General features: G+C 46.8%; 1 protein-coding gene and 1 pseudogene across 2 annotated transcripts in view; both read left to right on the forward strand.

Annotated features, from left to right (window-relative positions):
• Window positions 1–644: 644 nt before the first annotated feature.
• Window positions 645–2,249, forward strand: LOC116536281 (annotated as a pseudogene).
• Window positions 2,250–9,109: 6,860 nt separating this feature from the next.
• Window positions 9,110–24,647, forward strand: part of DNAJA3 (DnaJ heat shock protein family (Hsp40) member A3) — a 28,084-nt gene continuing 12,546 nt past the window's right edge. For both annotated transcript variants that reach the window (XM_032257988.1, XM_032257989.1), the window contains exons 1-4: window positions 9,110–9,396; window positions 17,921–18,054; window positions 20,904–20,987; window positions 24,299–24,499. In XM_032257988.1, coding sequence (XP_032113879.1) covers window positions 9,186–9,396; window positions 17,921–18,054; window positions 20,904–20,987; window positions 24,299–24,499 — 630 coding nt within the window. In that variant the 5' untranslated portion in view covers window positions 9,110–9,185. The remainder of the gene's footprint in view (window positions 9,397–17,920; window positions 18,055–20,903; window positions 20,988–24,298; window positions 24,500–24,647) is intronic.

Raw genomic sequence — 24,647 nt, forward strand, 5'->3', positions numbered from 1 at the left:
TCTGTATCTAAAAATAATTATAACTTTTAATTTCTATGTATGTATGTATTTATTTGACATGGAGTTCACCTCTATCAGCCAGGCTGGAGTGCAATGGTGCAATCTCTGCTCACTGCAACCTCTGCCTCATGCATTCCAGTGATTCTCTTGCCTCAGCCTCTGGAGTAGCTGGGATTACATGTGCGTGCCACCACACCAGGTGAATTTTTTTTGTATTTTTAGTAGAGACGGGATTTCAACATGTTGGCCAGGCTGCTCTCAAACTCCTGACATCAGGTGATCCATCTGCTTCAGCCTCCCAAAGTGCCAAAAAAAAATGTTTTCGATGTGCATTTTTCTTTTTTTTTTTTGAGACGGAGTTTCACTCTTGTTACCCAGGCGGGAGTGCAATGGCGTGATCTCGGCTCACCACAACCTCCGCCTCCTGGGTTCAGGCAATTCTCCTGCCTCAACCTCCTGAGTAGTTGGGATTACAGGCACGTGCCACCATGCCCAGCTAATGTTTTGTATTTTTTTAGTAGAGATGGGGTTTCACCATGTTGACCAGGATGGTCTCGATCTCTTGACCTCGTGATCCACCCGCCTCGGCCTCCCAAAGTGCTGGGATTACAGGCTTGAGCCACTGCGCCCAGCTCAATGTGCATTTTAACCAACAGTCACTTCAGGGGCAGATAGCAAGATCTAAGAAGTCTATTGGCATTGAAGCCGGCCTCATTCATCCCTCTCCTCCAGAAATTGATTTGTGGAAATCACTGATTTCCCAGCAGATTAAATGACAGCAGGTTGGAAACTTCTTTCCTTGGTATCACAGTGAAAAATTGGGATGCATCATGAGACCTTTCCAGGCTTTTCTGCAGGTTTTTTGCCCTCTTTTTCCTCACTAGGCCCTTTTTCCTTCTGCTGTTATTTTCTTCAGTTGCATGAACTGTTTTTGAGTTTTCCAGAATGAGGGCCTCATTACAATGAACTCCCAAATTCTTGTTTGTTATTAATTATTCTTAAAAACAGGACTTGTGAAATGAAAATCACTATGCCATGCAGCAGGCTAACCAGACATTGTTTTGCTGGAATTTGACCTACTATTTGAAGGACAGCCATTCAGGTTAGAGAGGTGTCTTCCAGTACCCTTAAGACAAACAGTGGAGTTGTCAGCATTAAATCTAAGAGTATAAAGAAACAAACTGGCTTTGCAGACGCCGCCACCTGGAGCCTTGTAGTATCAGCCATGGTCAACCCCACCGTGTTCGACATTGCCGTTGACGGCGAGCCTTTGAGCCGCGTCTCCTTTGAGCTGTTTGCAGACAAGGATTCAAAGACAGCAGAAAACTTTCGTGCTCTGAGCACTGGAGAGAAAGGATTTGGTTATATGGGTTCCTGCTTTCACAGAATTATTCCAGGGTTTATGTGTCGGGGTGGTGACTTCACACACCATAATAGCACTGATGGCAAGTCCATCTATGGGGAGAAATTTGATAAGAACTTCATCCTAAAGCATACAGGTCCCAGAATCTTGTCCATGGCAAATGCTGGACCCAACACAAACGGTTCCCAGTTTTTCATCTGCACTGTCAAGACGAGTGGTTGGATGGCAAGCATGTGGTATTTGGCAAGGTGAAAGAAGCCATGAATATTGTGGAGGCCATGGAGCACTTTGGCTCCAGGAATGACAAGACCAGCAAGAAGATCACCATTGCCGACTGTGGACAACTTTAATAAGTTTGACTTGTGTCTTATCTTAACCACCAGACCATTCCTTCTGTAGCTCAGGAAAGCACCCCTCCACCCCATTTGCTCACAGTATCCTAAAATCTGTGCCCTCGCTGCAGTTCCCTTGGGTTCCATGGTTTCCTTGTTCCCTTCCATGCCTAGCTGGGTTGCAGAGTTGAGTTAAGTTTATGACTATGAAATAAAGACTAAATAACAACTTAAAAAAAGAAAAAAGACACAAACCTGGTTTTCACAGGTTCGTGGGACTGGGATTAATCTCGGAGGCCCTCTAGTTCAACTTTGCAATTCACCAAGTAATTTATTCTACTTAAGTTTGTGGCAGCTGGCTTACTCTGAACTCTCAAGGAATCACTCTCTAGGCCTTCATGGAGAAACATATTGTTGAAAAAAAAGAAAAAAAAAGGAATCACTCCCTTCAGCCAGAAAGGATTTAAGAACACATGAGACGAATGGTCACTCTCTGAACTCTGGCGATTATTTTTTATTATTTATTTTTGAGATGGAGTCTCACTCTGTGGCCCAGGCAGGACTCCAATGATTATTTTTTATTATTTTTTACTTATTTATTTTTGAGATGGAGTCTTGCTCTGTTGCCCAAGCTAGAGTGCAGTGGCACAATCTTGGCTCACTGTAACCTCTGCCTTCCAGGTTCAAGTGATTTTTCTGCCTCAGCCTCCTGAGTATCTGGGATTACAGCCACAGGCCACCATGCCTGGTTAATTTTTTTCCTTTTTTGCAACGAAGTCTCACTCTGTCACCAGGTTGGAATGCAGTGGTGCGATCTTGGCTCCCTGCAACCTGTACCTCCTGGGTTCAAGTGATTCTCCTGCCTCAGCCACCCAAGTAATTAGGACAGGTGTGTGCCACCACACACAGCTAATTTTTATATTTTTAGTAGAGATGGGGTTTGACCATGTTGACCAGGATGATCTTGATCTCTTGACCTTGTGATTCGCCTGCCTCAGCCTCCCAAAGTATTGGGATTACTGAGCTCAGTAATCCTGAGCCAACGCTCAGGATCCTTTTTTTTGTTTGTTTTTTGAGATGGAGTCAGGCTCTGAGTCTAGGCGGAGTGCAATGGTGTGATCTCGGCTCACTGTAACCTCCACGTCCTGGGTTCAAGCAATTTTCCTGCCTCAGCCTCCCAAGTAGCTGGGATTACAGGCATGTGCCACCATTCCTAGCTAATTTTTCTATTTTTAGTAGAGATGGGGTTTCACCGTGTTGGCCAGGCTGGTCTCAAACTCCTGACCATAGGTGACCTGCCTGCCTGAGCCTCCCGAAGTGCTGGGATTACAGGCATAAGCTACTGCATCCGGCCCAAAAAGGTTTTTAGAAAATCATCAGGACAGTGGTTCCACTGGATCCCAGGCAACAGAGACATAGATCATCTCCTTTCACAGGGAACCGTACCTGCTACAGACATCACAGACCAGAACATCTGGAACACACATTCCTCACTCACTTGTAATTGTCTTATATTCTCTGTAAAGAAAATGCTACACGGCCGGGCGCGGTGGCTCAAGCCTGTAATCCCAGCACTTTGGGAGGCCGAGGCGGGTGGATCACGAGGTCAAGAGATCGAGACCATCCTGGTCATCATGGTGAAACCCCGTCTCTACTAAAACTACAAAAAATTAGCTGGGCATGGTGGCGTGTGCCTGTAATCCCAGCTACTCAGGAGGCTGAGGCAGGAGAATTGCCTGAACCCAGGAAGCAGAGGTTGCGGTGAGCCGAGATCGCGCCATTGCACTCCAGCCTGGATAACATGAGAAAAACCCCCTCAAAAAAAAAAAAAAAAAAAGAAAATGCTACACTTAGAGAAATCATGCCCCTGAAGAGCCTGGCTCAAACCCTTCTGCCCTCCCTAGAAGAGCTCTGAGCTCACATGGGAGAGTTGCAGCCACTGGCAGCCATGAACTTGACCAGTCCCATCGCACTTCAAATGATCAGTGGTTTCATCAAGAAATCACGGAGACCCTCTTGCCACCCATTGCCTTTAGCCCAGTGCTTGAAAGAGCATCGTTGCCGGGCGCGGTGGCTCAAGCCTGTAATCCCAGCACTTTGGGAGGCCGAGGCGGGTGGATCACGAGGTCAAGAGATCGAGACCATCCTGGTCAACACGGTGAAACCCCGTCTCTACTAAAAACACAAAAAAAATTAGCTGGGCATGGTGGCACGTGCCTGTAATCCCAGCTACTCAGGAGGCTGAGGCAGGAGAATTGCCTGAGCCCAGGAGGCGGAGGTTGCAGTGAGCCGAGATCGCACCATTGCACTCCAGCCTGGGTAACAAGAGCGAAACTCCGTCTCAAAAAAAAAAAAAAAAAAAAAAAGAAAGAGCATCGTTAAACTCCTTGCCAGGTCTCACAGATATCTGAAGCTCAGGAGATAAGGAGAGGGCTCAGTAGAAATGCTGGTCTAGTGAAATGAAAAGTGTGGAGGGGAAACACTTACGACCTTGTGTGCCCTTTACAAGTAACATCTGTTTCTCCTTCCTTTCTTTTTTTGAGAGAGTTTCGCTGTTGTTGCCCAGGCTGGAGTGCAATGGTGCAATCTTGGCCTCCTCCTCCTGGGTTCACAATATTCTCCTGCCTCAGCCTCCCAAGTAGCTGGGATTACTGGCACATACTACCATGCCCAACTATTTTTTTTTCTTTTTTTTTTTTTGAGGTAGAGTCTCATTCTGTCACCAGGCTGGAGTGCAGTGGTGTCACCTCAGCTCGCTGTAACCTCCACCTCCTGGGTTCAGGCGATTCCCCTGCTTCAGCCTCCCAAGTAGCTGGGACTACAGGCACATGTCACCACACCCAGCTAATTTTCACATTTTTAGTAGAGACAGGGTTTCACCATGTTGGTCAGGATGGTCTTGATCTCTTGACCTCGTGATCCACCCACCTTGGCCTCCCAAAGTGCTGGGATTACAGGCATGAGCCACCACACCTGGCCAATTTTTGTATTTTTAGTAGAGATGGGGTTTCACCCTGTTGCCGAGGCTGGTCTCAAACTTCTGAGCTCAGGCCCACCTCAGCCTCTTAAAGTGCTAGGATTATAGGTGTGAGCTACCATGCCTGGTCTGCTTCTCCTTAAAGCTTATGTTTTTGGGCTTCTGCCTGGAGAACACCGGGGCATATTCTGACTGGCACTGTGGACAGGTGTGGCTTGTGGTTTCTGCAGTGTTTGGCAACAAGCCTGGGATGGATCCATTTGTGTCTGGCCGCAGCTGAAGTCCTTGGAAGGCAGGACGGCAGTTTGTACCCATGGTTATAAATGCTTGTCCTGCCTCTCTTTTGTTGTGAAAAGCAAATAAAAATAAACATGAGGCCGGGCGCGGTGGCTCAAGCCTGTAATCCCAGCACTTCGGGAGGCCGAGGCGGGTGGATCACGAGGTCAAGAGATCGAGACCATCCTGGTCAACATGGTGAAACCCCGTCTCTACTAAAAATACAAAAAACATTAGCTGGGCATGATGGCGCGTGCCTGTAATCCCAGCTACTCAGGAGGCTGAGGCAGGAGAATTGCCTGAGCCCAGGAGGCGGAGGTTGCGGTGAGCCGAGATCACGCCATTGCACTCCAGCCTGGGTAACATGAATGAAACTCCATCTCAAAAAAAAAAAAAAAAAAAAAAAAAAAATAAGCATGAAAGGCTGGGTGTGGTAGTAGTAGGTCACGCCTGTAATCCCAGCACTTTGGGAGTCTAAGGCAAGTGGATCACAAGGTCAGGAGATCGAGACCATCCTGGTAAGATGGTAAAACGCCATCTCTACTAAATACAAAAAATTAACCGGGCATGGTGGCACGCACCTGTAATCAAGGCTACTTGGGAAGCTGAGGCAGGGGAATTGCTTAAACCCAGATGGCAGAGGTTGCAGAAAGCTGAGATAGCACCACTGCACTCCAGCTTGGTGACAGAGCAAGAGTCTGTCTCAAAAAAAAGAAAGCATAAGAAAAGAAGCATGAAAAAGTACTTCACAAATTCTTAAGGGCCATATGGGCCGGGTGTGGTGACTCACGCCTGTAATCCCAGCACCCTGGGAGGCTGAGGGGGGCAGATCACAAGGTCAGCAGTTCAAAATCATCCTGGCCAATGTGGCTAAACCCCATCTCTACTAAAAATACAAAAATTAGCCAGGTGTGGTGGCGGGCACCTGTAATCCCAGCTACTCAGGAGGCTGAAGCAGGAGAATCGCTTGGACCCGGGAGGCAGAGGTTGCAGTGAGCTGAGATTACGCCACTACACTCCAGCCTGGTGACAGAGCGAGACTCCATCTCAAGAAAAAGAAGAAAAAAAAGAAAAGCAGGCCAGGTGTAGCCCAAAACTTAGGGGAAATAGGGGTTGGGGGAATGTTGCTGGTTCAGAATGACTTTCAAGAATAGAAGCTGAGAACAAGAGCCAAAGGACTTTCATATACTACCTCAAGGTGAGTTAGAAACTAGAGGGGAGCTCCTTTTTTTTTTTTGTGCCTGTAATCCCAGTGCTTTGGGAGGCTGAGGCTTGTGGAGGGGAGACCCCATAAGTACCAGGGCAGGAGTCAAAAGAAAAGAAAAGAAAAGCCCAAAAGTTGGTCGGGCTGGTCGTGAAACTCCTGACCTCAGGTAATCTGCCTGCCTCGGCCTACCAAAGTGCTGGGATTACAGGTGTGAGCCACTGCGCCTGACCAAGGTTATTACTATTAAGTCCTCATTTATTTATTTAGAGATATGGTCTTCATTTGTCACCCAGGCTGAAGTACAGTGGCATAATCATGGCCCACTGTAGCCTCAACCTCCCAGGCTCAAGCGATCCTCCCACCTCAGTCTCTCAAAGTGCTAGGATTACAGTTTTGAGCCACCATGCCCAGCCTATGTCCCTATTCTAGAGAAAAGGAAATAAAGGAACAGAGAGGTGAAGTAAGTTGCCCAACGACACACAGCTGGTAGGTGGCACAACTGGGATTCAAACCCAGGCAGTCAACTCCAGAGCTATACTCTTTTTTTTTTTCTTTTTTGAGACGGAGTTTCACTCATGTTACCCAGGCTGGAGTGCAATGGCGCGATCTCGGCTCACCGCAACCTCCGCCTCCTGGGTTCGGGCAATTCTCCTGCCTCAGCCTCCTGAGTAGCTGGGATTACAGGCACGCACCACCATGCCCAGCTAATTTTTTTTTATATTTTTAGTAGAGACGGGGTTTCACCATGTTGACCAGGATGGTCTCGATCTCTTGACCTCGTGATCCACCCGCCTTTGCCTCCCAAAGTGCTGGGATTACAGGCTTGAGCCACCGCGCCCGGCCGGGAGTTTCACTCTTGTTACCCAGGCTGGAGTGCAATGGCGCGATCTCGGCTCACCGCAACCTCTGCCTCCTGGGTTCAGGCAATTCTCCTGCCTCAGCCTCCTGAAAAAAATTTTTTTTTTGTAGAGATGAGGTCTTGCTATGTTGCCAAGGCTGGTCTTGAACTCCTGGGCCCAAATGATCCTCCAGCCTTGGCCTCCCAAGGTGCAGAGATTACAGGCATGAGCCACCACGCCTAGCACAGAATCCATACTCTTTTTTTTTTTTGAGATGCAGTCTTACTCTGTCTCCCAGGGTGGAGTGCAGTGGTGCAATCTTTGCTTACAGCAACATCCGCCTCCTGGGTCCAGGCGATTCTCCTCCTTCAGCCTCCCAAGTAGCTGGTATCATAGGCGCCCACCATGATGCCCAGCTAATTTTCTTTATTTTTAGTAGAAACGGGATTTTACCATGTTGGCTAGGCTACTCTCAAACCCCTGACCTCAGGTGATCTGCCTGCCTCAGCCTCACAAAATGCCAGAATTACATGTATAAGCCACCGTGCCTGCCTGCAGAACCCATATTTTTAATCACTATGCTGGTCATTTAAGTATTTGCTGAATGTATTAAAGAAACTCTTTTGCTCACCTCCCAACACCCTTGTTCATCTGTCCTCTCCATTCCGTAGCCCAAACTCTCTTCAATTATTACTTATAATCTACAATAGCTTGGTCACTGTTCTTCAAAGAACTGGTGGTGGTTTTCAGTCTTGTTTGAGTCTCAATACCCGTGGAGAGACTGGCAAAAGCTATGGTTATCTACCCAAATTAACATCCACATACACAAAAATTTGGTGTACAACGCTGGGAGCAGGGGGAAAGGGAAGTAGCACTGATTCTCAGGCTTTGGGCAGGGGTGAAGACTGATGAGTACATATTGTTTTAAACCCAACTAAGAATCCTCAGGTTCTCTTCCTATTGTTTGAGGTGGTGCTGATGGTGACAGTGTAAAAATTGAAACTTCTTATTTATTTATTTTATAATAAGACGTGGTTTCACCATGTTCGTCAGGCTGGTCTTGAACTCCCGACCTCAGGTGATCCACCCGCCTTGGCCTCCAAAGTGCTTGGAGCCACCGCGCCCGGCCTTTTTTTTTTTTTTTTTAATTGAAATTTCTTTGCAAGACTAACCAGGTCAGGTTTTCCTTCCTAGCTTCATCTCATCACATACTCTTATATTTAGGGCTTAAGCAAAGAAGGCAAACACTTTCATATCTTAGACATTTGCTTCTGAAGTTCTGGCTACTCGGAATACTCCCCTCCTACCTGACGCACTTTTCGTCAAAGTTCAATTTGAATCTTACCTCTCAGAAGCCCTGACATTCCAAACTTCCTCTCTCCCGTTTTAGAAAGGGAATGATACCTTCGCCTTGTATGGCTTTCTTGGATAGCATTTAACATTGTCAGTTGCTAAGGAGCCTCTCTCGAGTCATTGTTTGCTCCTCCAGAGCAGAGATGGTGTATCATGCATCATTGTATCCCGGATATTCTAGAACATGCATGTCACACATTAGGTGCTCACAAATTTCACTAAGTTTTTTGGCAGCAATGCTCTCATTCTGAACCACCAAGTTCACTGCAGGTTTGGAGACGACTAACATGCTTAAGGAGAGAGTTGAGTCTTGTTAGAGAAGGTTGGTGGGGAATCAGCGTAAGAGAAAGTGAGACTGCGGCTGGAGTTTGGGGATGATGGCGAAGATTTACCAGAAGCGCGCGGAGACAGCAGGAATAAAACTCAACGCAATTCACTCTAAGTCAGGGTCAGCAGGAGGGAACCAAACACTGCATGCTGGGAGCGGCGCTAAGGAGCGCCGCGTTGCATGCCGGGACTTGTAGTCTCGCCGCCCCTCCCACCATTCCCCCCCCACCCCCCGCCAGTACCCTCGGACCAATTACGTTCGGCTACATTCAACCAAGTCCTTACACAGATAACGTGCACTCATTGGTCGTCTACTACGAAACAACGAGGTTCTGCAGGGCAATTCTACCTAACAACACTGTTCAGAGGAAACCCGGTTTCGGCGATGGCTACCCGGAAGACGCATTATGTGCGTCTGCGCGTGCGCAACGCTAACGCCTCTACGCGCGCCCGCTGTTCCTGAGAGGCCCCCTAGAGCCGGGCGGCGCAGGAGCAGTGTCCCTGGGCCAAGATGGCGGCGCGGTGCTCCACACGCTGGTTGCTGGTGGCTCGGGGGACACCCCGGCTGCCGGCTGCAGCGGGGAGAGGGGCCCGGCCGCCCAGGGAGGGCGTGATGGGGGCATCGCTGAGCCGCAAGCTGAGCATCCCCGCCTTCCCGTCTACCCTGATCGCTTGTGGCCCCCGAGCGCTGCTGACATTGAGACCTGGTGTCAGCCTCACAGGTGAGGGCAGGTTCCAGCGCCCGAGTGGCGGTTTCAGGGCCTACAAAGGAGTGAGTCTCCTCGCTGCGACTACCTCTGCGGGGGTAGCGGGGTGGAGGGTGTCTTCCGACCCGGATGCGGAATTGCCGGAGAGTCAGGCAGGCAGGAGGCGGAGAGGCCCTAGAGGCTACTCAGCCGTCAAGGGAAGGAGAGAAGCGTGGAGCCCACGGCGGCAGTGATGAAACACCCCGTAGACCGTGAACCTTCACCTCTCTGTCAACATTTCTGGAGGCCGCTGCTCTCCCTTTCCCGTCTCTCTACCTTCTAGCCGGTAGCGGAGGGCAAGAGGTAACTGCCATTCGGAAAGGACTAGGGACTTTCTTACAACAACTCTGCAAGATGCCTGTCTTCATCCCCATTTTAAAGAATGGGAAACTGAGGATTCACCAGAGGAATCGACCAGCCCAAGCCCAAGGTCATTAGGTTAGACTAGGAGTTGTCTCAAACCCAGAGCTGTCATGTCATAACTTACGCCCTTTCTACCACATGGTGCCAATTGAAAGGCACAGTTAATATTTTTTAGAAGTCCTTAAGCTGGTAATTGTAATAATAACACAGACATTTATTGAGCACTTACTGTTGGTCAGGCATGGTTTTCCCCTTAGATCACATTTCCACGTGATAGGCACTGTTATTCCATTTGATAAAGATACTGAGGCTTAGATGTTAAACCACTTATAAATGTCACAAAGAAGTGGAACCTTGATTTGAAACTTGCCGCCTTCCTTGCCTGACGTGATACCAAATTATACATTCCCTGAAGTGCTTATTGGTGTTTTCCTTTCTTTTTCTCTTTTTTTGAGGTGGAGTCTTGCTCTGTCGCCCAGGCTGCAGTGTGGTGGCTCGATTTCTGCTAACTGCAACCTCCACCTCCTAGGTTGAAGTGATTCTCCTCCCTCAGCCTCCCCAATAGCTGGCATTACAGGTGTTCGCCACCATGCCCTGCCAATTTTTGTATCTCTAATAGAGATGGGGTTTCGGCATGTTGACCAGGCTGGTCTCAACCTCCTAACCTCAGGTGATCCACCCACCTCGGCCTCCCAAAGTGCTGGCATTTATGGGCATGAGCCACCACGCCCAGCAGCCATGTTTTCTTATACTGTGTGTTTTGTGCTGTATGTTGTATGTGCCTGAATTGTGCTAGTCGTTTTGTGTTCTCTAGAATTTGTCCAAATGATATTTAAGTTATTGATACATTTATAAAGATTAAAGGGCCCTGACTGGATAATTAATACCAGGTAATTTCCTATTGCAATCCAGTTTTGTAATACTTACATAGTGGGCAACAAAGTATCAGTAATTGTGGTTACTTCATGCAATGTAAAGAAAAGAGCCTGGGCTTCAGGGGTGAACTTCCGCAGTGTGTGAGACCCGGGTGTATTATTTAATTGCTTTGAGCCTCTCTGAAAATTCATTCATTCACAGGAATTAATTGAGGCCTATTTTATGCCACCCACCATTGTGGGCACTGAGAAGACAGCAGAGAACAAAGAGATTGGATGTGTGTTTGATCAAGAGAATGATTATGGCTGGTCGTGCTGGCTCAGGCCTGTAATCCCAGCACTTTGGGAGGCTGAGACGGGCGGATCACAAGGTCAAGAGATGGAGACCATCCCGGCCAACATGGTGAAACTCCGTCTCTACTAAAAATACAAAAAATTTGCCGGGAATGGTGGTGTGTGCCTGTAGTCCCAGCTACTTGGGAGGCTGAGGCAGGAGAATTGCTTGAAACCAGAAAACGGAAGTTTCAGTGAGCTGGGATCACGCCACTGCACTCCACTCTGGCGATAGAGTGAGACTGTCTCAAAAGAAAAAAAAAAAGATAATGATTATTTATTTATTTTTTAAGACAGGATCTCCTCCTGTTGCCCAGACTAGAGTGCAGTGGCACAATGACTACTCACTGCAGCCTTGACTTCCCAGGCTTCGTCGATCCTCCATTCTCTGCCTCCTGAGTAGCTGGGACTACAGGCATGTACCACCACACCCGGCTAGTTTTTCGTGTTTTTTGTAGTTGAGGTTTTGCCATGTTACCCAGGCTGAGCTCAAGTGATTCACTTGCCTCAGCTTCCCCAAGTGCTGGGATTGCAGGTGTCAGCCACTGCACCTGGCCAAGAGAATAATTTTTTGTTTTTTGGGACGGACTCTTTCTCTGTCACCCAGGCTGAAGTGCAGTGGTGTAATCCTGGCTCACTGCAACCTCTGCCTACTGGGTTCAAGCGATTCTCCTGCTTCAGCCTCCCAAGTAGCTGGGATTACTGGTGTGTGCCACCATACCAGACAAACTTTTTATTTCTTTCTTTTTCTTTTTTTGACATGGAGTCTTGCTCTGTTGTCCAGGCTAGAGTGCAGTAGCGTGATCTCAGCTCACTGCAACCTCTACATCCAAACAATTCTACCTGAGCCTCCTGAGTAGTTGGGATTACATGCGCCAATGACCACACCCAGCTGATTTTTGTATTTTTAGTAGAGACAGGGTTTTACCATGTTGGCCCGGCTGGTCTGGAACTCCTTATCTCAGATGATCCGCCCACCTCTGCCTCTCAAAGACCTGGGATTATAGCCGTGAGCCACCGTGCCCGGCCAACTTTTATATTTTTAGTAGAGACAGGGTTTCACCATGTTGGCCAGGCTGGTCTTGAACTCCTGGCTTCAAGTGATCTGCCCACCTGGGCCTTCCAAATGCTGGGATTACACAGCGCCTGGCCCGAGAATAAATTTTTAAATTCTGTTCCTGCCTCTATGTACCTCACAGAAGGAGCAGCCGTCTGTTCAGTATTCTTTCTGCGTTTCATTTCGATTATTTGCAGAGATGTCATGATGGATTTTTTTGTTTGTTTTATTTTTTTCTTAAATGCATACATATATATATATTTTATTTTGTAGAGCCATGGTCTTATTGTGTTGCCCAGGCTGGTTTCAAACTCCTGGCTTCAAACAACCCTTACATCTTGGATTCCCAGAGTGCTGGGATTATAGGTGTGAGCCACTGCAGCAGGCTAGATTTTTCAACATGATCAAACGTGGCCATTTGGTTTGTTTTGCTTTTTTGAGACAGAGTCTTGCTGTGTCATCAGGCTGAAGTGCAATGGTGCAATCTCAGCTCACTGTAACCTCTGCCTCGTGGGTTGAAGCCATTCCCCTGCCTCAGCCTCCCAAGTAGCTGGGACTACAGGCGCACACCACCACGCCTGTCCAATTTTTTTGTATTTTAGTAGAGATGAGGTTTCACCATGTTGGCCAGAATGGTCTCAATCTCCTAACCTTGTGATCTGCCTGCTTGACCTCCCAAAGAGCCGGGATTACAGGTGTGAGCCACTGCCCCTGACCAAAGGTTGTTATAAATAGAATCTGGCTGCATTTTTTTGTTCAAGTATTAATTCCTTAGGTGACCTATTTTATTAAGCCAAATTTGTTCATGTTCTAGCTGTACAAATTTGGGAACATTTTTTTATTATTGTGTACGTGAAAGAGAGACAGGCACTAAATACAAAGCTTTGTGTGAGGCTGATACTAAGGAACTGTGGTTAGCTGTCTTGTTCCCCAAGTGAGCTCATAGCCTGCCATGGGCAATTTTTTTTGTTGTTTTATTTTTTATTTATTTATTTTTTTTGAGACGAAGTCTCACTCTTTGCCCAGGCTGGAGTGCAGTGCCTCTGTCTTGGCTCACTGCAACCTCCGCCTCCTGGATTCAAGCAGTTTTCTGCCTCAGCTTGCTGAGTAGCTGAGATTACAGGCGGCTGCCACCACATGCCACAGGCAAGTTTTGTTTCAGGTTGTGTACACAGGTGAGAGGTGACATCTTTCAGGGTGCATTCTGTTTTCACATGTAGAGTCATCAAGTGATCAGGCTGGGTGGCTTATGCCTGTAATCCCAGCACTTTGCTGGTGCTAAGGCAGAAGGATCACATGAGCCCAGGAGGTTGAGACCAGCCTGGGCAACATAGGGAGATCCCATCTCTACAAAAAGATTTTTTTTTTCAGACTGAGTCTCGCTCTGTCGCCAAGCTAGAGTGCAGTGATACAATCTTGGCTCACCTCAACCTCCACCTCCCAGGTTCAAGCCGTTCTCCTGCTTCAGCCTCCCAAATAACTGGACTACAGGTGCATGACACCACTCCTAGCTTATTTTTATATTTTTAGTACAGATGGGGTTTCACCATGTTGGCCAAGATGGCCTTGATCTCTTGACCTCGTGATCCGCCCGCCTCGGCCACCCAAAGTGCTGGGATTACAGGTGTGAGCCGCCATGACTGGCCTACAAAAAGATTTTTAAAAATTAGCTGACTGGGGCCGGGCAAGGTGGAGGCAGGTGGATCACCTGAGGTTGGGAGTTCAAGATGAGCCTGACCAACATGGAGAAACCCCGTCTCTACTAAAAATATGAAATTAGCCAGGTGTGGTGGCACATGCCTGTAATCCCAGCTACTCGGGAAGCTGAGGCAGGAGAATTGCTTAGACCTGGAGGTGGAGGTTGTAATGAGCTGAGTGAAACAGCATCTCCAGAAAGAAAGTAAGAGAGAAAGAGAAAAGAAAGAAATAAGCAAACAAGCTGATTGTGGTAGCACCTGCCTGTACTCCCAGCTACTTGGCAGGCTGGGGTGGGAGGATCACTTGAGCCTAGGAGGTTGAGGGTGCAGTAAGCCATGATGATGCCACTGCACTCCAGCCTGGGGGACAGAGTATGACTCTTTCTCTGCCAAAAGTTAATCAATAAATAAAGTCATCAACCAAGAAGCCATGTCGTAGTGAGCCTCTGTGGTCCTAGCTACCCAGGAAGTTGAAGTGGGAGGATTTTTGGAGTCCAGGAATTTGAGTTTGGCCTAGGCAACATAATGGGACCCCTGTCTCTAAATAAAACCCCAAATTTAAAAAGGACATCAACTCAGCTTCCAAACAGTAGTCTATAATCTTGTCTCAAATCTAGTGGTACACTTAGATGATGTAACAACATTTTTTGTTTGTTTGTTTGTTTTTGTTTTTGTTTTTTTTGAGACGGAGTTTCGCTCTTGTTACCCAGGCTGGGGTGCAATGGCGCGATCTCGGCTCACCGCAACCTCCGTCTCCTGGGTTCAGGCAATTCTCCTGCCTCAGCCTCCTGAGTAGCTGGGATTACAGGCACGTGCCACCATGCCCAGCTAATTTTTTGTATTTTTAGTAGAGACGGGGTTTCACCATGTTGACCAGGATGGTCTTGATCTCTTGACCTCGTGATCCACCCGCCTCGGCCTCCCAAAGTGCTGGGATTACAGGCTTGAGCCACCGCGCCCGGCAATGTAACAACATTTTAAATCTGACTTCTCTTCCAAGCAGAAAGCAGTTGGTGGCTAGGCATGGTGGTTCACACCTATAATCCCAGGACTTTGGGAGGCCAAGGTGGGTGGATCACCTGAGGTCAGGAGTTCAAGGCCAGCTTGGCTAACATAGCCAAACCCCGTCTCTACTAAAAACACAAAAAATTGGCCAGGCATGGTGGCAGGTTCCTGTAATCCCAGCTACTTGGGAGGCGGAGGCAGGAGAATCACTTGAATCCAGGAGGCAGAGGTTGCAATGAGCCAAGATCGTGCCATTGCACTCCAGCCTGGGCAACAAAAGTGAAATTCCGCCCCCCACAAAAAAAAAAAGAAAAGAAAGCAGTTGTTGGACAGTGGGTTGGCCATTCTTGGAACGACTTGGAGGCTTATTCTATTCTGGGTTGCTCTACATTTACTGGTCATAGCTGGTAAAATAAATTGTCTGTTAAATGAACTCTAATTATTCTTAATCATTGATGACCTTTGGATAATGTCAGAAGTCATCAGACTGGGGACGGTGACTTACACCTGTAATCCCAGCACTTTGGGAGGATGAGGCTGGCAGATCTCTTGAGGTCAGGAGTTTAAGACCAGGCTGGCCAACATGGTGAATCCCCTTCCCTACTAAAAATTAAAAAATTAGCCAGCTGTGGTGATGCGTGTCTGTAGTCCTGGCTACTTTGGAGGCTGAGGCATAAGAATCTCTTGAACCTGGGAGGCATAGCTCTAAGGCCCTTCTTATTCCTAGGCTGCGTTAATTATTATCATCTCTTACCACCACTGCCACCACGTACACAGTCTAGTTTAGTTATAGGCATATATCTGTATGGATTCAAACTCCTCTTTAGCCTATTTCTTTCTCTTTTTTTTTTCCATGTCACAAGTTTATTTACAAATGTATCTAGTATGCCATGTAAGTTAAAGTGTTTGATTCATTTATTTACTTTTAATAGAGACACGGTCTCTCTGTGTTACACAGGCTGGTCTTGAACTCCTGGGCTCAAGCTATCCTCATGCCTCAGCTTCCCAAAGTGCTGGGATTGCAGGTGAGAGCCACTGTGTCTGGGCTTATTTATTTTTTGAAGAGATTGCACCTCTTAAAACGCTCTTCCAGGCCGGATGTGGGTGGTTCACGCCTGTAATTCCAGCACTTTGGAGGCCGAGGCGGGTGGGTCACTTGAGGTCAGGAGTTTGAGATCAGCATGACCAACGTGGTGAAACCCCGTCTCTACTAAATACTGTATACAAAATTAGCTGGGCGTGGTGGTGCATGCCTGTAGTCGCAGCTACTTGGGAGGCTGAGGCAGGAGAATCACTTGAATCCAGGAGGCGGAGGTTGCAGTGAGCCATGATCACGCCGTTGCACTCCAGTCTGGGCAACAAGAGTGAAACTCCGTCTCAAAAAAGAAAAGACAACAACAACAAGCATGGGTGTGGTGGAGAAACCCCATCTCTGCTAAAAATACAAAATTAGCCAGGTGTGGTGGCACATGCCTGTAATCCCAGCTACTCTGGAGGCTGAGGCAGGAGAATAGTTTGAACTCGGAGGCAGAGGATGTGGTGAGCCGAGATCGTGCCATTGCACTCCAGCCTGGGCAACAAGAGTGAAACTCTGTCTCAAAAAATAAAAATAAAAACCAAACAACAAAAAACACTCTTCCTCTCTGTTAAGTAGGTAAACTAAAACTTCCTTATTTCTTAAGCAGTTAGTGTCTTGCTATAAAAAATAGGTGCTGCAAATCCAGATCCAAAGTACAAAGTCATCCTAGGTAGTAACTGCCACTTGTTTTCCACTGAAAATGGCAAATGCTTCCCTGGGCAGTCCAGCCAGTTTCTGCAGCTTAACAGCAGATGCCTAGAAGTTCTTCCCCACCTTCTTAAATTGGGTTGTCAATGGTTTTCAGCAGGGGACAGTTTTACTTCCCAGGAGACATTTAGCAGTGCCTGGGATCATAGAGGGAGTCCCTACTAGCATCTAGTGGGTGGAGACCTCCTGAGTTTCTGGTGAATGTCTGGAGTAGAGCCTGAATATCTGTATTTTCATTAGCCTAATGATGGTGTTGGTCCAGGGACCACAGTCTGAGGACTGTCCCTTAAGCAGATACCCAAAGCTGCAAGGTAGAGGAAAGATTATGGGGAGTTGTTAAGCATTAAGTGTGACAGAAGAATATGAAAATACCTAGCATATAGTAAGTGCTCATGTGGCATAAGAGGGGGAGCTGAATCCCTTATTAATCTCCCAGTCAGGAGTATTATTCCTTTAGTGGTGTACTGAGACCACACCAGTAGTATATATAACCCAGGAGAATCAGCCTCATCCAATATTCTGTCATTGTTTAATATTAATGGAATACTGTGGCCTTAGCCATGATTGAAGTACAATGAGTTTGGTCTGCAGTGGACTTGGAGGGGAACAGCCCTAAAGCTATAGCCTGTGTATTAGTCTGTTCTCACACAGCTAATAAGACATACTTAACGCTGGGTAATTTTCAAAGGAAAGAGGTTTAATTGACTCGCAGTTCATTGTGGCTGGGGAGGCCTCAGGAAACTTACAATCGTGGTGGAAGGGGAAGCAAACATGTCCTTCTTAACATGGCAGCAGGAAGAATGAGCAAAAGAGTGAAAAGCCCCTTATAAAACCATCAGATCTTGGCCGGGCACCGTGATTTATGCCTGTAATCCCCAGCACCTTGGGAGGCCAAGGCAGGTAGATCACAAGGTCAAGATATCCATTCTGGCCAACATGGTGAAATCCCATCTCTACTAAAAATACAAAAATTAGCTGGGCATGGTGGCGGGTGCCTATAATCCCAGCTACTCAGGAGGCTAAGGCAGGAGAATCGCTTGAACCCCGGAGGTGGAGGTTGTGAGCTGAGATCACGGCCACTGTACTCCAACCTGGCCACAGAAGGAGACTCTGTCTCAAAAAACAAACAAACAAAACCATCAACCTACTATCAGGAGAACAGCATGAAGGTAACTGCCCCGTGATTCAGTTGCCTCCTCTCAAGTCCCTCCCATTACACGTAAGGATTATGGGAACTATAATTCAAGATGAGATCTGGGTGGGGACACAGCCAAACCCTATCAGTTTGTTTGTTCCTTCACATATAGCCTGGTGGGCAATGTACTCTGTTTTCTTTTGTTGAGAACATCCCCGGAGTGATTTTGTTTCTTTTTTTTTTTTTTAGGAGCAAAACATTACCCTTTCGTTTGTACTGCCTTCTTCCACACGAGTGCCCCTTTGGCCAAAGAAGATTATTACCAGATATTAGGAGTGCCTCGAAATGCCAGCCAGAAAGATATCAAGAAAGCCTATTACCAGGTCTGTATGGAAGTCAGATTTTGGTGACCAAATTGTAGAAGGCATGTTGTTGACCCCATCTGATCCTGATTAGCATAACGTATGTGCCCCCATGGATAGATCTCATGAGCTGATAGTATAGAACGGTGTAATAAGGATGGACTTTGCTAGACTGTGTTTTTCGGTGCACAATGCCATAGAGGTTAATGCTTCAGAACAAAGAGGCAAGTCCAAACCAGAGATTTTATTGTATCGTATTTTTTTTGTCTGGTCTCTCAGTATCATAAACCATTGATTTTAAGAAGTTTTTTTTCCAGATCTGTTTTCATAATTAAATTTAATCTGTACCTTCTGAATCAGTGGGTATGGTGGTCTAAGTTTTAGATAGTCATTCTTTGCATTCGGATAAAAGTTTATAGGTTTAGAATTACTTCCATTCTTTACCTGGAAAACGTGAAATTCCCATTGTCGTATCCCAGGGTATATTAGTGTAGTTAGGGTAGCTGAGTAAAGTTGTATGTGAGATGTCTAAACCACTGGTTCCCAGACTCTTGGTTTGCTCTGGCCAATAAAATAAAATCAGCATTGGAGATACCAGTGTAGGATTGAGAGCTTTTTGTAAGGGCACACTTCACTGGAGTTGTGCAGCTGTCACTACAATCAACTTTAGAACATTTTCGTCACCTCAGAAAGAAACCCTGTACTCATTGGCACTTACCTTCCATTTTTTCTCTCCCTGGTCCTTGGCAGCTACTCACCTGCATCCTGCGCCTTTAGATTTGCCTATTGTGGCTACTCATATACAGGGAATGGTACAACATATGTCCTTTTGTGTCTGGCTTCTTTCATTCGCATCATACTTTCAGGGTTCATCTGTGTTGTAGCTTGTGTCAATACTTCATCCCTTTTCGTGGTCAGATAATATTCTGTTGCATGGATTGATCACATTTTGTTTATTCATTGTTTGATGGACATTTGGATATTTTCCACTTTTTGCTATCATGAACAGTGCTGCTATATACACATTCATATGTAAGTTTTTGTGTAGACATGTTTTTATTTCTCTTGGATATTTAGGAGTAGAGTCATATGGTAGCTGGATCTTTTTTTTTTTTTTTTTGAGACAGTCTCATTCTGTCACCAGGCTGGAGTGCAGTGGCACAACCTCAGCTCGCTACAACCTCCGTGTCCTGGGTTCAAGCGACTCTCCTTCCTGAGCCTCCTAAGTAGCTGGGACTATAGGCACATGCTACCACACCTGGCTAATTGTTGTATTTTTAGTAGAGACGGAGTTTCACCATGTTGGCCAGGATGGTCTTGATCTCTTGACCTCGTGATCCACCCGCCTTGGTCTCGCAAAGTGTTAGGAATACAGGCGTGAGCCACCACACCTGGCAGTAATTGGATCTTTATTGAGAAGCTGCCAGCCTTTTTCAAAGCAGCTACACCATTTACATTCCCACCAGCAGCGTATGAGGGCCATTATTTCACCACATTGCAGTGAACACTTGTCATTATCATCTGTCTTTTTAATTACTACCCAAGTGAATGTGAAATGGTATCTCATTACTGTTTCAATTTGCTTTTTCCCTGGTGACTCATGATGTTGAACATCTTTTCTTGGGCATGTTGGCCATTTGTATGTCTTTGGAGAAATGTGTATTTGAATCCATTGCCCAATTTTAATTGGGTTGTAACGGATTGAACAGAGGCTTGGGGACAGGAAGCAGAGATGCTGGCCTGTGACTAGCAAATGGCCTGTCTCTTCCTGAGCTCAAGAGTCAGGTGCCTGATGCAAGAGTGGGAGAAGATTGAAAAGATGGAGATTGGACCGAACACCCACGAAAATTGATGTGAGGCCCTTTGGAAGTCCTAGAGACTTAATTTAAGAGAAATTCTTAATTTAGGGAACCATTCAAGTTTTTAGGTATGGAAGTAAAAAGATCAGGTAAAGCTGTAGCAATTACTGTATTTTATGTACTTATAAAAATAATTGAAACAACAGAGACATCTATTTATTCCGTTATTTTCTTCCCTTTTTTAAAACTTTTTCTTCTTTGAGACAGTCTCTGTTGCTCAGGCTGGAGTGCAGTGGTACGATCTTGGCTCACTGCAACCTCTGTCTGCCTTCTGGGCTCAAGCAATTCTCCTGCATCAGCCACCCCAGTGATTATAACCTGTGATTATAGGTGCGCACCACCATACCTGGCTAATTTTTGTATTTTTAGTAGAGATGGGGTTTCACCATGTTGGCCAGGCTGGTCTCAAACTCCTGACCTCTGGTGATCCACCCAGCTTGGGATCCCAAAGTGCTGGGATTACAGGCATGAGCCACTGTGTCTGGTGCCCTTTTTAAAAATTTGTTTCTCTTTTTTGTTTATTTACCTGTTCTGGATGCTAAGGGCAAAGAGATACGTCAGAGTCAGTTCCTGCCCTCAAGTTAAGAGATTGAGCCATTAAAACAAATCATTATTATTATTTTTGGCAGGGACAGAGTCTCACATCATCACCTGTGCTGGAGTGCAGTGGCTCGATCTCTGCTCACTGCAATCTCCACCTCCCAGGTTCAAGTGATTCTCGTGCTTCAGCCTCCTGAGTTGCTGGGACCACAGGCTTGCGCCACCATGCTTGGTTAATTTTTTGTATTTTTGGTGGGCAGGGGTTTCACTATGTTGCCCAGGCTGGTCTGGAACTCCTAAGCTTAAGTGATCTGTCTGCCTTGGCCTCTCAAAGTGCTGGGATTTACAGGTGTGAGCCACTGCAGCCGGCAGAGAGACAACTTTTATAAAGGAAACATAATTATGATTGATATTTGGAGTTCTGTTATAATCATCTTATATATGAAGTAGTTTATCATGTTGTTCCCTTAGCTTGCCAAGAAGTATCACCCTGACACAAATAAGGATGATCCCAAAGCCAAGGAGAAGTTCTCCCAGCTGGCAGAAGCCTATGAGGTAATATGACTTATATGCATGCAGTCACTGCTGTTCAGCTACATGTATGAATCAGTTTGCATTGCTGCCTGGTATAGCCTGGTGTGTCACACAGTCCAGTGTGAAGGCCACGTCTCTGTACCAAGTCTCTTGTTAGAAAAAAAAAAAAAAAAAAAGTCTGGTCCGACGGTAGTGGGTTATAAAAACTTATTAACATTAGTGTCACTAAAGTTGGTAAACACCCCCCCCCTGCTAAATTTGACTGGCTTTAAAAAAAAAAAAAAAAGGCCACACATGGTGGCTCACACCTGTAATCCTAGCACTTCTGAAAGGCTGAGGCGAGTGGATCACGTGGTCAGGAGATGGAGACCATCCTGGCTAACATGGTGAAACCCCCATCTCTACTAAAAATACAAAAAAAACTAGCCGGGCGTGGTGGCATGCACCTGTAGTCCTGGCTATTTGGGAGGCTGAGACTGGGGAATCCCATGATCCCAGAAGGTGGAAGTTGCAGTGAGCCAAGATTGCGCCACTGCACTCTAGCGTGGTTGACAGAGCAAGATTCCATCTCAAAAACAAAACAAACAGAGCCAGGTATGGTGGCTCACACCTGCAAACCCAGCTACTTAGGAGGCCGAGGCAGGAGAATCACTTGAACCTGGGAGGCAGGGGTTGTAGTGAGCTGAGGTCGCACCACTGCACTCTAGCCTGGATGACAGAACAAGACTCCCTCTCAAAAAAAAAAAAAAAGAGAGAGAGAGATTCCAGGCCAAGAATATTGGCTCACACCTGTCATCCCAGCACTTTGGGAGGCCAAGGTGGGCAGATCACTTGAAGTCAGGAGTTTGAGACCAGCCTGGCCAACATGGTGAAACTCTGTCTCTACTAAAAATACAAAAATTAGTCAGGCATGGTGGCAGGCACCTGTAATCCCAGCTACTCAGGAGGCTGAAGCAGGACAATTGCTTAAACCTGGGAGGTAGAGGTTGCAGTGAGCCAAAGATTGCGCCATTGCACTCCCGCCTGGGCAAGAGAGCCAGACTCTATCAAAAAAAAAACAAGAAAAAGTTGATGTCTCACTGTGTCGCCTAGGCTGGAGTGTAGTGGCAAGATCACAGCTCACTGCAGCCTCAAACTCTTGGGCTCAAGCAGTCTTCCTGCCTCAATCTCAACTTCCCGAGTAGCTGGGACTGCAGGTTCCCCACTGTACCCAGCAGATGCAGTTTTTAATGAGGGGGGTGTTATTCTTGTGAATATTTTTCCATAAGGATAGGTGATTTGCTGTTTCTGCTGGGATGAGTTTTGGAGAGTTCTAATTCACCGTTTTACTAACTTTTGTCTCCAAGGGAGATTTTTTTTTTTTCCGAGATGGAGTCTCGCCCTGTTGCCCAGGCTGGAGTACAATGGTGTGATCTTGGCTAACTGCAACTTCCACCTCCCAGGTTCAAGCATTTTTCCTGCCTCAGCCTCCTGAGTAGCTAGGACTACAGGTGCATCCCACCATCCTCGGCTAATTTTTTTGTATTTTTAGCAGAGAGGGGTTTCACCATGTTGGCCAGGTTCCTGACCTCATGTGATCTACCTGTGTCAGCTTCCCAAAGCTATGATTACAGGTGTGAGCCACCGCACTGGACTGGGACAGGGGATGTTATTAAGAGGACAGAGCCTCGGAACCTAAGAGCAGCAATTCCTCTGGAAGGGCTGGAACCAGGAGATAAAAGCCACCAGGAAGTCATGGTTTCCTACTTGCCTCCCCTCTGCCAACCTTCTTCGTTTGCATCTTAACTGGGTGCCCTAAAAATTACCCTAGGCACCCAGCTGTCCTCCACCTACTTTCTCAGTCCCCCTCCATTCTAGGTGGAAGTGTCTTTTCCTTTGGAGGAAGCATACTCTTTTCTGTTTGGCCTTAAGGACAATGCCTTTTTTTTTTTTTTTTTTTGGAGACCGGATCTCACTTTGTTGCCCAGGCAATGCAACGGTGTGATTACAACTCACTGCAGCCTCATCCTAAACCTCCCATGCTCAAGCAATCCTCCCACCTCAGCCTCCCAAGTAGCTGGAACTGTAGACACCACCATACTTGGCTAATTTTTTTGTATTTTTCGTAGTGATGGGGCTTTACCACATTGCCCAGGCTGGTCCTGATCTCTGGAACTCAATCAATCCACCTGCTTTGGCCTCTCAAAGTGCTGGGATTACAGGCGTGAGCCACCATACTCAGCCTAGGGCAGTGTCTTTTTAATTCAAGAAAAAAAAGTAAGACAAACATGTGAAAAAGAAAGTGAATACTACATTTTTTCCTGCCCCTCCCTAATCCCCCTTTCTTAGGTAGTTAGTCCTTATAACAGTTTTATGAGGCTGGGCGAGGTGGCTCATGCCTGTAATCCCAGCACTTTGGGAGGCCGAGGCAGGTAGATCACCTGAGGTCAGAAGTTCAAGACCAGCCTGACCAACATGGAGAAACTCCATCTCTACTAAAAATACAAAATTAGCCAGGTGTGGTGGTGCATGCCTGTATTCCCAGCTACCTGGGAGGCTGAGGCAGGAGAATTGCTTGAACCCAAGAGGCAGAGGTTAGCTGAGATCATGCCATTGCACTCCAGCCTGGGCAATAAGAGCGAAACTCTGTCTCAAAAACAAAAAACACAGTTTTGTGGGCCAGGCCCAATGGCTCATCATGCCTGTAATCCCAGCACCTTGGGAGGTCAAAGTGGGAGGATCGCTTGAGGCTGGGAGTTTCAGAGCAGCCTGGGCAACACTGCAAGACCGTCTCTACAAAAAGTTTAAAAATTTGCCAGGCTTGGTGGTATGCTTCTTTAGACCCAGCTACTCGGGAGGCTGAGGTGGGAGGATTGCTTCAACCTGGGAGGTTCAGATTGCAGTGAGCTAGGATTGCACCACTGCTGTTATTGCTGTTACTTCTACCTGCTACTCTGGTTGTTCTGGCTTCCAGAAGACTTGTTGATGAAGGTAAGGGTAGGAAGCATAAATTCTCTACCAGGCAGTGTCTCCTGAGGAGAGAGGTGAAGTATGAATCTATGAAGAATCTGGGGTGCCTGTGAGGTCGAATGAGGATCAACACAAACATTTCCCCAGCACACACGACCCCTAGGAGAGTTCATGAGACTTTTGGAAGCACTTCACACTCCACAGTTAGCATTCAGTTTGGTCAGCTCATCCCTCTTCTGGGTGCTAGTCGCAGGCCCACCCCAACCTCATAGGATGTCTTCGCACACAGGGCCGCTTAGTAAATGTTATTTGCTATGAAGTCTTGTCCATATTCCTGGGCCTTGGTAGACCTGGATGCCCAGTGGCTCTGCCTTTCACTGTAGGTTTTGAGTGATGAGGTGAAGAGGAAGCAGTATGATGCCTACGGCTCTGCAGGCTTCGATCCTGGGGCCAGCGGCTCCCAGCAGAGCTACTGGAGGGGAGGCCCCTCTGTGGACCCTGAGGAGCTGTTCAGGAAGATCTTCGGGGAGTTCTCATCCTCTTCATTTGGAGATTTCCAGACTGTGTTTGATCAGCCTCAGGAGGTAAGTTCCTCAGTTTGAAAAATTATTCAGATTTTAGACTAAGTATGGGTCAAACAATTTTTTTTTTATCAGTTTTGGTCTCTCAGAAACGCGAAGCAGCTTAAATGGAATGATCTGGAGGCTGCCATTGTAGTAGAAGATAATTTCA

Source organism: Sapajus apella, unplaced genomic scaffold (assembly GCF_009761245.1).
Source record: "Sapajus apella isolate SASKATOON/1434 unplaced genomic scaffold, GSC_monkey_1.0 scaffold99, whole genome shotgun sequence".
NCBI lineage: Eukaryota > Metazoa > Chordata > Mammalia > Primates > Cebidae > Sapajus > Sapajus apella.